This window comes from Scardinius erythrophthalmus (genome assembly GCF_964197995.2).
Source record: "Scardinius erythrophthalmus genome assembly, chromosome: 5".
In the NCBI taxonomy this organism is placed as follows: Eukaryota; Metazoa; Chordata; class Actinopteri; order Cypriniformes; family Leuciscidae; genus Scardinius; species Scardinius erythrophthalmus.
The window spans coordinates 15,623,719-15,636,908 of NC_138225.1; the positions used below are offsets into that span (position 1 = coordinate 15,623,719).

The following is a 13,190-nucleotide window of genomic DNA, read 5'->3' on the forward strand; positions in this document are numbered from 1 at the left end:
TCTGCTTCCTCGTCCATTGCAATGCATTGCGGTTATCAGGTTTCATTCGTTTTTATGTTTTTTTTCTTGTCATTTTGGCTTTAAAACAGCGTGTGTGTGTGATTTTGGTTGGGTGACAGTTGTAGGTTACAGTTTGACAAGAGTTTACAGTTTGACAAAAGCACAATGTTGTGTTTTACACAAATATAAGTAGGCTAAACACTTTGCAGTTTTAATTATGTCCTGTATGAACAAAATGGAGTATGTTTTTATGTTTCCACTGTTCGATCGCGCCCGTGCCTCTCTCTGACACACACACACACACACACACACATTTCAGCAATGCAATCTTGACATCGCAGCCTGTCCATTATTCTGCGCTCCCACCAAACGCGAATAGGGCGTCAAATTCGCGCGTATCCGCGTCTAGTTCGACGCTTGAACATTTTGAATCCAAAGCGAATAGGACGCGCGTATAAAGCGAGCATTTGAAGCGAAATAGCACCAAACTATAACGTTTACACTGTGAACTGTAAATCTTTGTTCTGGAGCTGAAGCTTATCGACCTTCTCAACAATAAAATTATTAATATAACCCTCCGATGCATATTTAAGGCCCTTTTGGTGACATCGAGATGATATATAATCTTTCTGTTTCCAAAAAATCATCAATTGCCTCCTGTGAAATGTCTCCTACTGACAGCTGCCAAAGCGCCTGTTACCGAATGTTGACTGAGTGAGTGGAGGGGGCGTGGTTAGCCATTGGTCAATTAGCATACATGCGCAGGGAAAAATAAATGTAGAAATGTGGAAATACAGAAATAAATAAATGTAGAAATGTGGAAATACAGAAATAAATAAATGTAGAAATGTGGAAATACAGAAATAAATAAATGTAGGAATAAATAAATGTATAAATAAATACATATATAAATATATAAATAAATAAATATATAAATACAAATATATAAATAAATATATAAATACATAAATAAATACATATAGAAATGCATAAATAAATAAATAAATACATGTAAAAATACAGAAATAGCCATTTATATTACCAAAATGTATTTATTTTTACTATTATTTCTGCATTTATTTATTTATTTCTACTTTTATTTATTTATTTATTTATTTTTCGTTCTGTCATTTTTAGTCCTTCATACTGGGCCACCGTAGTGGAAGAATAAGAGTTAAAGGTAGGGTTGGACCTTCTAGCTCCACCCATTACGCGCAAATTACATTTAGAGAGGGGGAGCTAGACGTCTAGAGAGGAGGAGCTGAATTTCACGCTCCAGCAATGGCTCTGCAGTGAGCAGCCGCTTCGTTTCTGTTCACACTTACCGTCATCAAGACACACCCACAGCGGAAGTGCGCCAAACTGGGTTTCCTGTCATTTTTATTTTGGTTAATTACTGATACACTTGTTTATTTTTCTTAAAGGAAAGCCTTCAGACAAGCTCAGCATACTTTTAATCTCAGAAACGGACAAAAGTGCGTTACATGAAGATTCCACGAATTTCACTGCAAGAGTTTTATTTAGTTCGCTGATTTTGCAAGCTAGCTGCCTAAGCTGTCACTTGAGCCGTTAGCCTGCTAGCCTAATGGTCAGGTGTTAATGCAACTTACTGGAAAAAGAAAACATTGAAATCAGTTTCGTCTGTAAAATCATGCTTATGAAAGGTGATTTTTTTGGACAGATTTACTGAATAGCCCGTCAAAACATTCAGGTTACTGCAAGCATAGCCAGCTAGCTTGTCAAGTCATTATAGAGCTAACCCGGTGCAGGGAGTTTGCTCATTTACTGCCTTCTATTGCTTCTCAGATTACCACATCTCTTTCTTCTAGTTTATATTTTGCTCTAACTCGTAGTCTTTGGTTTTTAGAATTGATATGGTAAGTTGGTTTATACAACGTAAGCAAGGCTTGTCAACTTTTTGACTGCTGCCTTAGTTTGTGTTTGTGATGTGTCATCCTGAACCTCTGAAATTTTGAAATTGTGCTGCACAGAAATAATAAGAATGTTATTGGTTCTGTTATGTTTTTAACATGTTATTTAACAAGGTAAAAAAATCTTCAGACTTTCAGTTCTTTAATTGGTTCTCACTCTTCACTATTCTTGCTGTGGAAAGGCCACTAATAAATTAAATGTTATATTAGTGGACTCATTAGTGACAAAAAATGTAGATGCTGGTATTTATGTTTCATGATCTATGTGTAACATTTTTTTTTTTACCTGACATCTCTACTCCAGCTGGCACCACCAATCCCTACCATCATGCCGGCTCTTCTGGAGAGGCCCAAACTGTCTAATGCCATGGCACGTGCCTTACACAAGCACATTATGAGAGAGAGGGAGCGGAAGAGGCAAGGTAAGCCCTGGAATCTCCTGCATATTTTTTTTATTAAAAAAATAAATAAAATAATTCCCATGTTCATGTTGTATTCCGGTGGTGCTTTGTGTGAATTTTAGTGTTGTTGGTGATGTGCATGTAGCAAATTTTTAAGCCTTTTTTAAAATTAACTTTGTGATCAGTTGTCAATTGTTTATCTCAGAGGAGGAAGAGGTTGACAAAATGATGGAACAGAAACTAAAAGAAGAGGAAGAGAGGAAGAGGAAGAAAGAGATGGAGGAGAGGATGTCCTTAGAGGAGACTAAAGAGCAGGTAAGTCTGTATGATAGCCACATTCTAAAACTTGGATTATTTACAAAAAGATGCAGGCGTTATTGCACAGGACTCCTGACCAATCTTTTTACTCTTTCTCTCTCTCTCTCTATCTTCAGATTATGAAGATGGGAGTGAAGCTACAGGGTCTTCAAGAGGAGAAGCACCAGCTTTTCCTACAGCTGAAGAAAGTCCTACACGAGGAGGAGAAAAGACGACGGAAAGAACAGAGGTACGGGAAAGAGTAAGTTTTTTTTTTTTTTTTTTTTTTTAAAGAGAGAAAATAAGACTTTTATTCAGCAAGGTTGCATTAAACTGATCAAAAGTGTCAGTCATTTTCTATATCAAATAAATGCTGTTCTTTTGAAATTTAGCAAAGAATTTTGAAAAAAGTATCCTCAAATATATTAAGCATTAATAAGAATTTTTTTTAGCTCCAAATAAGCATATTAAAAAAAATTCTGAAGGATCACGTGACACCAAAGACTGGAATAATGGCTACTGAAAAAAATGCCAAAACTGAAAATTCCCCACAAAAAGGCGGAAAAAAACATTATTATCCAAACTGTCTGTTATTCAGTTTACAACTAGAATAATTTTATGTTTACAGTGACATGACAACTCTGACTGCAGCAACATACCAGCCAAACATGGCCATCCACCCTGGACAGCACCTTCTTAGCATGCAAGGTGACCATTATTTGGCATTTTTAGGCATTTGTTAAAGTAGTATAAAGTTGTGGAGGCCATTTAGACTTGTTGCTTTTTATTTTGTTAGAATTGCCCTACAATAATTACTTTATTTTGCTCCACCCCTTGTTTTCTATCAGCGGGTCAGGTGAGTCATGGACGCCCAGGTGCTCTTCTTGGGGAACGCAGTAAACAGCTCTTCCAGTCTCCAGTCATTCCTGTGAGTGTGACACTTTAATGTAAATCAATCTATACGTGTTTAAAACAAAGCAACACTTTTTAATGGTGAGGGACACATGGTTAAGTTACTACTCACATTTGTTTTGTATGTTTTGGTGTCTGTGCTTGTGTTAATTGAAAATATTTTTGGCTGCTTGCCACCGCCACAGTCGCGTCATTTCCAGTCTCCGGCGGGATTTAGTGCCGGTGGGGCAGAGCATGGCCAGTACTCCGGAGCCCAGGCGAGTCACAGCCCGTATGGAGTCACCCAGCAACAGCATACATCACCTTTTGCCTCCAGTCAGCCAGTGCCAGCCAACTATGCTAGTGGTTCACAACTTAGAGGTACCTTTTTTTGATGTTCCCTCAGTGCTTATGTTTGGAGATACGGGTATGTTTGATTATTTGCTTGTAAGACTCATCCTGACTCTCTGTGGTCATAAAAAAATTACCATGACTTCTTGTAAAGAGTAGGGGTATAATTGTCTCTATCACTGTCCTCTTCACTTACGGCTGGTGTGTAGCGAGTGTACTGTTGCAGCGAGTGTACTGTTGCACTGTGGCTGTCGTCGCCTCAACCGGGTTGTGTTTCCCAAAAGCAACTATGGTCTCAAGTTCCGTCATTACCAATAGAGCTCGATGGAACTTTCGACCATAGTTGGCTAACAATGCTTTTGGGAAACGCACCCCTGGGTTTTTCCTGGCTCAAAACGAGGCAGAGGTGGTAAAATCCTGATCATGTATTTTAATATTAAGATAATTAAATTTATTTTTTTCGTAGACCATCATATAGCCTACTGTGTTTCCCACAGTATTTTTGTGGGTGGAGCTTGGTACCTCTAGGGGGGTCCGGGGGCATTTTTTCCCTAATTTTATTAAATGTATCTTTCATTTCAAATTCTTACATTTTATCAATACATTCAATTAGAATAACAAGACACTAGGCTGTTACCAATCAAATTAAATAATTTACATCGAAAAATTACAACTGTATTAAATGAGATTATGAGATTGTTTTAAATATTTTTTGAATATAAAAATAAGGAATTTGGAAAAGAATGATACTTTGAAACTAAACCGCCAGTAGGTGGCGGCAGGTGACCATCTTAATATGCGAGTCATCGAGTCATTCATTCAAACGATTCGTTCAAACGGCTGATTTATTCAGAATGAGGCAGTATATGAATGGGTAATTGAATCTTTGACAACCGATTCGTTCATGAAACATGGCTGTGTGTTCCTGTGAGATGTGCTATGGTCGAGAGCCTGAGGCGGCACGAAATTTGACGGAGGTGGCCGCCTCGTAATTCTCCATGCAGGAAAACCCCTGCTGAATGCTGCACACTGGGTGTGGTTGAGCAGAGATCCTGATCCCATTGTTAAGCATTTTGACTGTACAGTAGTATCTAAACATTCGCTATATAAAAGTGCTTCATTAATTAATTTAAAGGTTCTTATGTTCTTTTCCTTGTTGTGTAAATTTGTGATATGTTGATTTGATGTTATCTTTTTCTGTTTCCAGGTTCATCAGCTTTCCAGACCATGCAGTACCTGCCTCATCAGCAGCAGGGCTATGCTGTCCACAGTCACTTCACCTCTCAGCCAGGTGTGTGTAATGCATGTGTGAATGACTTAATTTCCCTATAGCATACTTTTATAATGAAATATTACAGTATTATTTAAATATTTGTATGGTGATTTTTAATCATCAGTGTTGCTGCGCATAAAAAGTGTTTCAAATCAGTTACTCGGAAGGAAGGTACCGTACCTACACTACCATTTAAAAGTTTGGGGTTGGTTTGGTTTTAATGTTGTTGAAAGAAATCTCTTATGTTCACCAAGGCTGTTTTTTTTGGGGTTAAAAACTATAACATTATGAAATACTATTACTGTTTTCTTCCTGTGATGGCAAAGCAAAATTTCCTGCAGCCATTACGGCAGTCTTTAGTGTCACATGATCCTTCAGAAATATAAAGTTTTTTTAAACTGCCTTTATTTGAAATAGAAACTTTTGTAACATTATAAATCTCTTTACTTTGTCTTTTGATCAATTTAATGCATCTTTGCTGTATAGTTTTATTATTATTGTACTCCAGCTTTATTTTAATAGTATTCATTTCTTTAAAAAAATCATTCTGACCCCCAAAGGCAGCTTAGTGAGTTTTGGAACGGGGCCTTTGACACACAAATGTTAAAATTTCCTCCATCTTCTTCTTGGCAGACACATTCACTCTCTTTCTGTGTTCCATCCTTCTCTCTAGGTTACATCCCCAGTGCTGGGATTCCCCTGCAAAAACAGCTGGAACATGCCAACCAGCAGTCCGGCTTCACAGACTCTGTAAGTTGGGTTGGAAGTGCACTCACTAAACTAGAAAAGGATGGTCAGCTGAGTGTCTGTGTAACTCATGACTCATATTTGTGTTTTCAGAGTTCACTGAGGCCCATGCATCCACAGGCTCTACATGTAAGTGCTGCAGGTTTGCTGCCCACTCCCTCTATTGCTGTCCAGATCCCTCCTGGAAAGGTCAGAGCCAAAACAAATGAATTAAATCTGTGTTAACACAGCATTGTAACCTGCTGCATTATCGCAGATATTCATCCTTAAATAGTTGAATTTTATTGCTCTTGTTGTTCTTTGGGCATAAATGTCTTGCTCGTTTCTTTGGACAGTCTGGATTATCATATGCACATCCACCAAGGGCAGCTTCCCCAGGTGCATTCACGCATGGAACGCCCTCACAACAAGCACATGCAGTGAGTTCTGTCCAAACTAAGTATACTGTTTTATTAATAGCATGTTTGTACGTTTATACACTACTGTTCAAAAGTTTGGAGTTTTTTATTCAGCAAGGATGCATTAAATTGTTCAAAAGTGACCTTAAAGACTTTTACATCCTTACAAAAGATTTTTGTTTTAAATAAATGCTGTTCTTATGAACTTCTAATTCATCAAAGAATCATGAAAAGGTATATCATGGTTTCCACTCAGAAATATTAAGCAGCACAACTGTTTTCAAAATGAATGATTTCTGATGAATCATGTGACACTGAAGACTGGAGTAATGATGCTGAATATTCATCTTTGCCATCACAAGAATAATTACAAATATTTAAATAGAAAGCAGTTATTTTAAATTGTAATAATATTTCACAATATTCACAAAACTGTATTCTAATCTAGTAAATGCAGCCTCTGTGAGCATAAGAGACTACCGGTACTTTCAAAACATTAAAAATCTTACCAACCCCACACTTTTGAACTGTAGTGTGAACACTATATTTTAATTGATAAAAAAGATTAATTTGGCTTTAATCATTTAGTGCCTGATTAAGATCTGTATTAGGAAAGTAACATAATTTTTTTCTGTTGTACAGGCTACATTTCAAAGCTCCTCTCAACCAACCCCTCGCCACACCTACCTCTCTCACAGCCAATCAGGGCAGAGGTTTTACCACCATGGCAAATAGCTATTGATTTCACTCAAAGCAGAGTATTCGGGGTAGAAGAACAGATTCATCACTCACACTTTGGAGCCTTTTGGAATTAAAGCTACACAACGCTTGGCATCATAGTGTTATCACGTAGAACACATGACTGTATTACTGTCACATGCAAGTCATTTTCTCTATTCTTCAGCTGTTAAACCTCACTTTGCAACAGGGTATGTCATTTATTTCAATATTACAGTGGGATGTGTCTGAATGTTTCTGTTATTCATATGAAGACATTGACAGCAGCTGTGCCAACATTAGTAACATTACAATACCACCATGACACAACTAGAGTTAAATCTGGTTTTAAAAACTAACTGAACAATGTAGAAACAGATTAGAAGATTATATTTCCATGTCCTGTAACAGACCTCCCACTCAGGGCCATCTATAATTTGCATTAACACTGATGAATGCACCTCTTCCCTAATTCAAAGAATAGGGAAATAATATTTTCATATGATTTTAAAGCCAACCAACTGAATTTCACAAAATTGCACTTAAAAATATTAATTTTATTAATAATCTGTTTTTAAAAAAACTTCTTAAAATAGTAATAAAGAGGTGTGTAGAAAAATAAATCTTTTGACTTTGTCATCTTTTTATTTAGTCTGTTTTATTCTTTGAAAAGTCGCTTAATTATGTAGTTGGATTAAGTTTAGACAGCACTGACTCAGAACAATTTAGTTGTTAGTTTTTAGATTCAACTTTGGTCTGTTGTTTTTCGTAGGATGTTTCTCTACAGGGGAATTCCAAAGCAATGTACCACATATTACTTCACGTCATCTTTAAAGCATGCCAGTTTTTTTTTAGTCAGCCCTACCCAAATTTTTGTTGAGTTTAAGCAGGTATGCATATACTATTGTAAGTTAATGAACCAATTCTAGTATTTTATTTCAATCATTATAAGGCACATAACTTTACAGGTTCCCCATTAACTCATAAACATCTCATATTCAGAAGCCATTGAGTAAATCACTTGTTTTGTACTTTTAAATGGACAGTTTAAAGGGGTCAAAATTTGCCTTGATCTTTTGACATATAAGATTTCTGTACTATTAAAACACCCTGCAAGTTTCAGTTTAAAACGCCCTCATTATAAACAAAGCATTTATTTAATCAAGCTCCAAAAATGGCTCGTTTTGATATTGTGGAATTTGTGATGTCACATGGGCAAATACATTTGCATATGACTTCCTGCAGAACAAGGACATCAATGAATAGTTAAACATCATTGCACCATAGGCCCCACCTACACTTAGGCCATGTGTCCACCAAAGCGTTATTTCCCAAGGCTGGTGTATTTTTAGGGGCCAAGCACTGAAAGTGCGTAGGCGTTCTTATTCTTCTTCTTCTTCCATTTCTTCTTCTTCTGCTCTGGAAGTCTATGGCAGCCCATAGAATCGCTTGCGGGAAAGTTATAAAAATTTGAACACAGATAGAGGACAGTCCGAACAGTCACCATAGCTAATGTGGAGTCTCTAACTCAATCCCTCTAGCGCCACCAACTGTCCAAAGTTTCACTCATGTTTATGCTAATAACTTTTGAACAGTAAGGGCCAGTAGCATTCGTTTTGTTTTCTTTATTTCAGACGTCATCATTGTATCATAAAACACAATTACAGAAATAAACAATGGTCATATGTAGATCGCGTGAAATGGGGAACCCCAAAGAAGCTACTAAAAGCTTTTAGGAGGGGGCCGAGCATAAAACTTTCTTTTCAAAAAGGTTTGAAAAACCTAAAGATTACAAAGAATTTTTCTTTTTTTGTCCCGTATTTAAAGGTAAAACGATGTATCCATTATCAAATCAATGCATCAAATAATTACTGTACATAATAATGTAGCCATAATTTAAGTTGTAAATAAATGCTTAAGGCACACCAACATATACTGAACAGTTATGTAGAAATAAATAAAATTGGACCTGGAAAGTCCTTGAATTTGAAGTTAACCAAGGTGTGGGAACCCTGTTATAACTTCTGAATGGTTTGTTATAAAATCATAAAAGTTAGATTCAGGGCAACATGCAGAGTCGTCAGATATCCATTTTTTCCATATCGACCATTTTAGGTGTTCCATTTTGACTTTTGTACCAAAATTCACACATGAACATATCGTTACGTTACTCTGTATCGGTCATCAGTACCTGAAGGAGCCCAAGAAGTTTCGAACCAGCGCCACCTAGTGGTAAAATAACACATTTCAAACGCTTATAACTGGGTGTGGTCGACTTGTTTTCACTGGTGTCATCCAACGATACCAAACATGCTAGGTTTTGCCTAACAGTTTGTGTAGCGTTGTGATTTAGCGCTTAAAAAATTTGACAATATCTTTGAAACCATTAGACTGATCGAGACAACCACCGTAGGAAGTTCGGAAACATAGGTCGTTGGCTAAATGCTAATGCCCAAATGTCAAAATATTAATAGTAAGTGGCAAGAAAATGCAAACAAAGTCAGGTTTGGGTAATTTTTATGTGTTTAGACATATACATGTCTATAACTCCAAAACAAAATCAGATATTTTCACCAAATTTGACACACATACGTATGGGCTCACTCTGAGGACACAGAGTGGGATTGTTCCTCTTGGTGGCACAATAATAGAACAAAACATTAAATTGCCATTAACTTCAATACAATATTATGATATAAAATGCTGTACTTTACGAATACATTGGTGCACCATTACGAAACCCGGTATGTGCCATCAGCACCATGCCCTGAAGGTTCTCAAAAGGTTTCGAGACAGTGCTCCGTTGTGGTCAAAAGTTATAATGAATTTTCCAAAAATGCTAATAACGGTTGAATACATTAGCCTATCGTAATGAAACTTGTTAAGTCACATTTATTTATTTAGCGCTTTTTACAATACAGATTGTTTCAAAGCAGCTATACAGAGATAACAGGAAAATAATGCAACAAAGTTTGTTTCCAGAAGAAAATAGCGTCACAGTCCAGCTGTGATGTTTAATTTTTTTTGTAAAAAAGTTATTAATTTAGTTCATTTATATATATATATATATATATATATATATATATATAACCAAAACTCCATCAGGTGGCAGAATAGAATAAAAAAAAATCTTGGGAGAAACCAGGCTTAGTCAGGGGGCCAGTTCTCCTATGGCCAATGAACGAACAATGTATGATTATAATAATAGATTCCTTGGGTCATCCTTAAAACATAGATACCAGTTTTGCCACGTTTGGCATAACTTCCTGCCCGCCATTTTACTTTTCTTTCAAAACCTACTTTTTCTAACTTCTCCTAGACCGTTTGTCCGATTTTCACCAAAATCTAATTGTTTCATCGCCAGACCGTGCCGATAGACAAAACCGTTTTTGTATAGCGCAGTGACAAAGTTGAGGCATGATGCCAAAATGACCAAACTTTGCATGTGTCATTGTCACCTCACTCTGACCACATCACATCAGTTGCGTAACTGCACCACCTATTGGTCGAAAGTAATAAACCATTAAATCATATTATTAGTGACTGTATATATTATTGTTCAGCCATTTTGCCTAAAATGAGTTCACGAGAGCATCACGACGCATGCGCGAGAACTGAGAAGATGACGCTCATGATCATTTGATGGGAAAGTGTGAAAGGTAAGCTATTCATTTAGCGGCACTGGTAAGGCACTTTTACGTTTTCTCGTTAGTTTCTCACGATTCGGACATCCAGGAAATGCACACTTTAGAACCATTTTAAACACTACATCGAGACCTATCTGCGTCATCTTAGTTCCCGCGCATGCGTCGTGGTGCTTTCGAGGCCCACACGGAAGAAAAGAATAGTTGAATAAAGTCGTTATTTTTGTTTAGCAGCCTATGGAGTGAGCCAGCTCACAGATTTCATCAAAAAAAATCTTAATTTGTGTTCCGAAGATGAACGAAAGTCTTACGGGGTTGGAACAACATGAGGGTGAGTAATTACTGACATAATTTTAATTTTTGGGTGAATTAACCCTTTAATTGCTCATTGTTGCAGTTGGTCTGACACTTCCAGCCATGTTGGCATGTCTTATCGTCTTCTTGCGCTTGGCCCCGATAATTGCTGCTTGCAGCTATATTTCCAATTGTTTTCAATGGGAGCGCTTTGTTTTTAAACGGCATCAGCATGGCGATGCGCTGAGCATCTATTTCGTTTCTTACCGGTCACCAAGAGGAATGTTCAACTTTAGGTAAAACGCAGCGCTCATCACTGTCACTTTTTACCCAGCCATCCAATCACAGTGGAGAAGGGGTGGAAAAAATACCACACCGACCAATGGCCACATCCTGCTTGTACAACGATAACAGACGACAAGAAGCATAATAACGGAACAAAATAGAGCCAAAGCAAGTACTTTACATTGTATCAACATTCTTAAACAATGCAGAAACAAACTATTTGTGAAATGAGATACTAGTAACACTTCCGCAGATATTCCGTATCATAGCAAACAAAGCGTCTCAACTGAAAAAACGCTGAGCCACCGAAGCACTCTCAAGCGCACACAGCTAGGTGTTTTCAGCTGGTTAAAAACACTTTGGTGGACACACAGCCTTAGGATTGCACATGCGCATTGAGTGGTCCAGCCTGAAAAAACAATAATTTTTTTTTTTTGTCATTTGAGCATTTACAAACAAAATTAATGAGACAGTTGTTGTCAGTTTTCATTAGTGATTTAAAATATAAAGTTTAATCGTACGCTTGTTAAACAGCTTTGGAGAATTTGATGTTTCCCCATTCAAAGAGCTGTCCTTGCATGTCCTGCCCGAGAGGTGTTTCAAAGATGGCCGCCGAGTGAAATGACTCTCCTTAAAGGGACTTTGGTTGATACTGTTTCCTATGCAATTATGTTAGCCAATCATAACAGTGGTCATTTACTAACAAGCCTTAAAGGAGCCGTCCCTTAAAAACTGATCATTTAAGACAGAGAGTCAGATCGAGAGTTGAAAATAATATTTTTTCTGCATTTATATTTGTTTTTTGAGTGTGCGTTATAACGTTATAAGTGAACCACAAGGAACATAAAGTAATAATTAAAAAAATCCATTTAATTAGAACTGAAAATTCTGTCATTATTCACTCACTCTCATGTTGTCCAAAACCTTTGTCTTTATTTTGTGTTCCATAGAATAGTTTTGGAATGATATGAAGTAAATAAGGTGAGTAAATAATGACAGAATGTTTATTTCAGGGTAATCTGTACTTTTGTCAAGTTGTGAGGTCCACTGACAAGAGTAATGTAAGTAAAATTCAATGGAAGTATGTGGTTAGCCATCAGAGTCTTCCAAATGGTCCTCTACAAACCGCTAAAACTTGGCAGGAAGTTATGAAGGAAGTTGTGTAGGTTGGGACTCGTCTGCCTCCTTTTCCGTACCACTCCTTTTACAGTAATTACATTTACTAAAGGGTCTGAGAGATACTTTTTTGTGGTTGCAGCTCACAGATGACATCAAGTTAAAATATTAAGTAATTTATGTAAAATAATTACGCATTTTAAATTTGGTTCAGTCTTGTTTTTTTGTGCTTATGTATCAGTATGGATTAATTAAGTGAATATTTGGTAGAAAAATGTGTGATTATATGCATCTAGAAAAAGAGCGGGAATGAGGTGTGTGTGTCTGTGTCTGTGTGTCTGTGTGTGAGTGAAAGAGAGCGAATACAAATTTAGCAGTTGATTCACCTCCGGCCCGCCCACTTACTGTTGGCCTCAGCTGTTTTCCTTCTCAAACTGCTCTCTGTCTCAAACCGTCAAGATTGAACCAAAGTGAGAATGAAAATGATTGTGACTGCCAGTGCTTAATGTTGAAGGTGGCATAAACCATGCTTCTAAAAAAAAGTGATAGGCTACAAAACCCATCAAGTGCTTACTCACTCCTTTGGGTTAACTTTGTGCGTGTGCTCAGTGAATAACAATGAACTCATTCGCCGTGACTTAAGTGAGCTCATATCTATGCGATAATCCGAGATTTCATGTCTAACCTTCAAATGAAACGGCTGTACAGTTTCCCTTTCAGTCTGTCTAAAAAAACAAACCTCAGAGCTAATTCAGAGCAACATTTTAGTCAGCTCGAGAAATTAATCAAAGAATCAAAAGTGAAACTGCCTAGCACCTCTTCAGCTGTTGTGTCATACCCAAACG

General features: G+C 37.1%; 1 protein-coding gene across 15 annotated transcripts; it reads left to right on the plus strand.

Annotated features, from left to right (window-relative positions):
* Positions 1-1,307: 1,307 nt before the first annotated feature.
* On the plus strand, positions 1,308-7,642 carry gps2 (G protein pathway suppressor 2). Of its 15 annotated transcripts, none has more exons than XR_014030202.1 (14): positions 1,335-1,475; positions 1,807-1,877; positions 2,236-2,353; positions 2,538-2,647; positions 2,767-2,879; positions 3,258-3,337; positions 3,478-3,557; positions 3,727-3,901; positions 5,079-5,162; positions 5,269-5,315; positions 5,818-5,894; positions 5,985-6,080; positions 6,227-6,310; positions 6,932-7,642. XR_014030202.1 is itself a non-coding variant. In XM_081365516.1 (13 exons), exons 2-13 carry the CDS (start codon positions 1,875-1,877, stop codon positions 7,022-7,024), a joined length of 1,125 nt encoding a protein of 374 aa, XP_081221642.1. In that variant the 5' UTR covers positions 1,335-1,475; positions 1,807-1,874; the 3' UTR covers positions 7,025-7,642. The 15 variants fall into 15 exon arrangements, 10 of the variants coding, with proteins under 10 accessions (XP_081221645.1, XP_081221646.1, XP_081221642.1 ...); XR_014030205.1 differs by having other exon boundaries at positions 1,342-1,475; positions 1,830-1,877; positions 2,767-2,891; XR_014030206.1 differs by having other exon boundaries at positions 1,344-1,664; positions 2,767-2,891.
* The last annotated feature ends 5,548 nt before the right edge of the window (positions 7,643-13,190 follow it).

What these genes read in the sequence shown, in the direction of transcription:
- gps2 (XM_081365516.1), top strand. An exon ending in TCCAGTCTCCAGTCATTCCT is followed by an intron (nt 3,558 to 3,726) that starts GTGAGTGTGACA and finishes CCACCGCCACAG; the next exon opens with TCGCGTCATTTCCAGTCTCC. An exon ending in AGTCCGGCTTCACAGACTCT is followed by an intron (nt 5,895 to 5,984) that starts GTAAGTTGGGTT and finishes TTGTGTTTTCAG; the next exon opens with AGTTCACTGAGGCCCATGCA.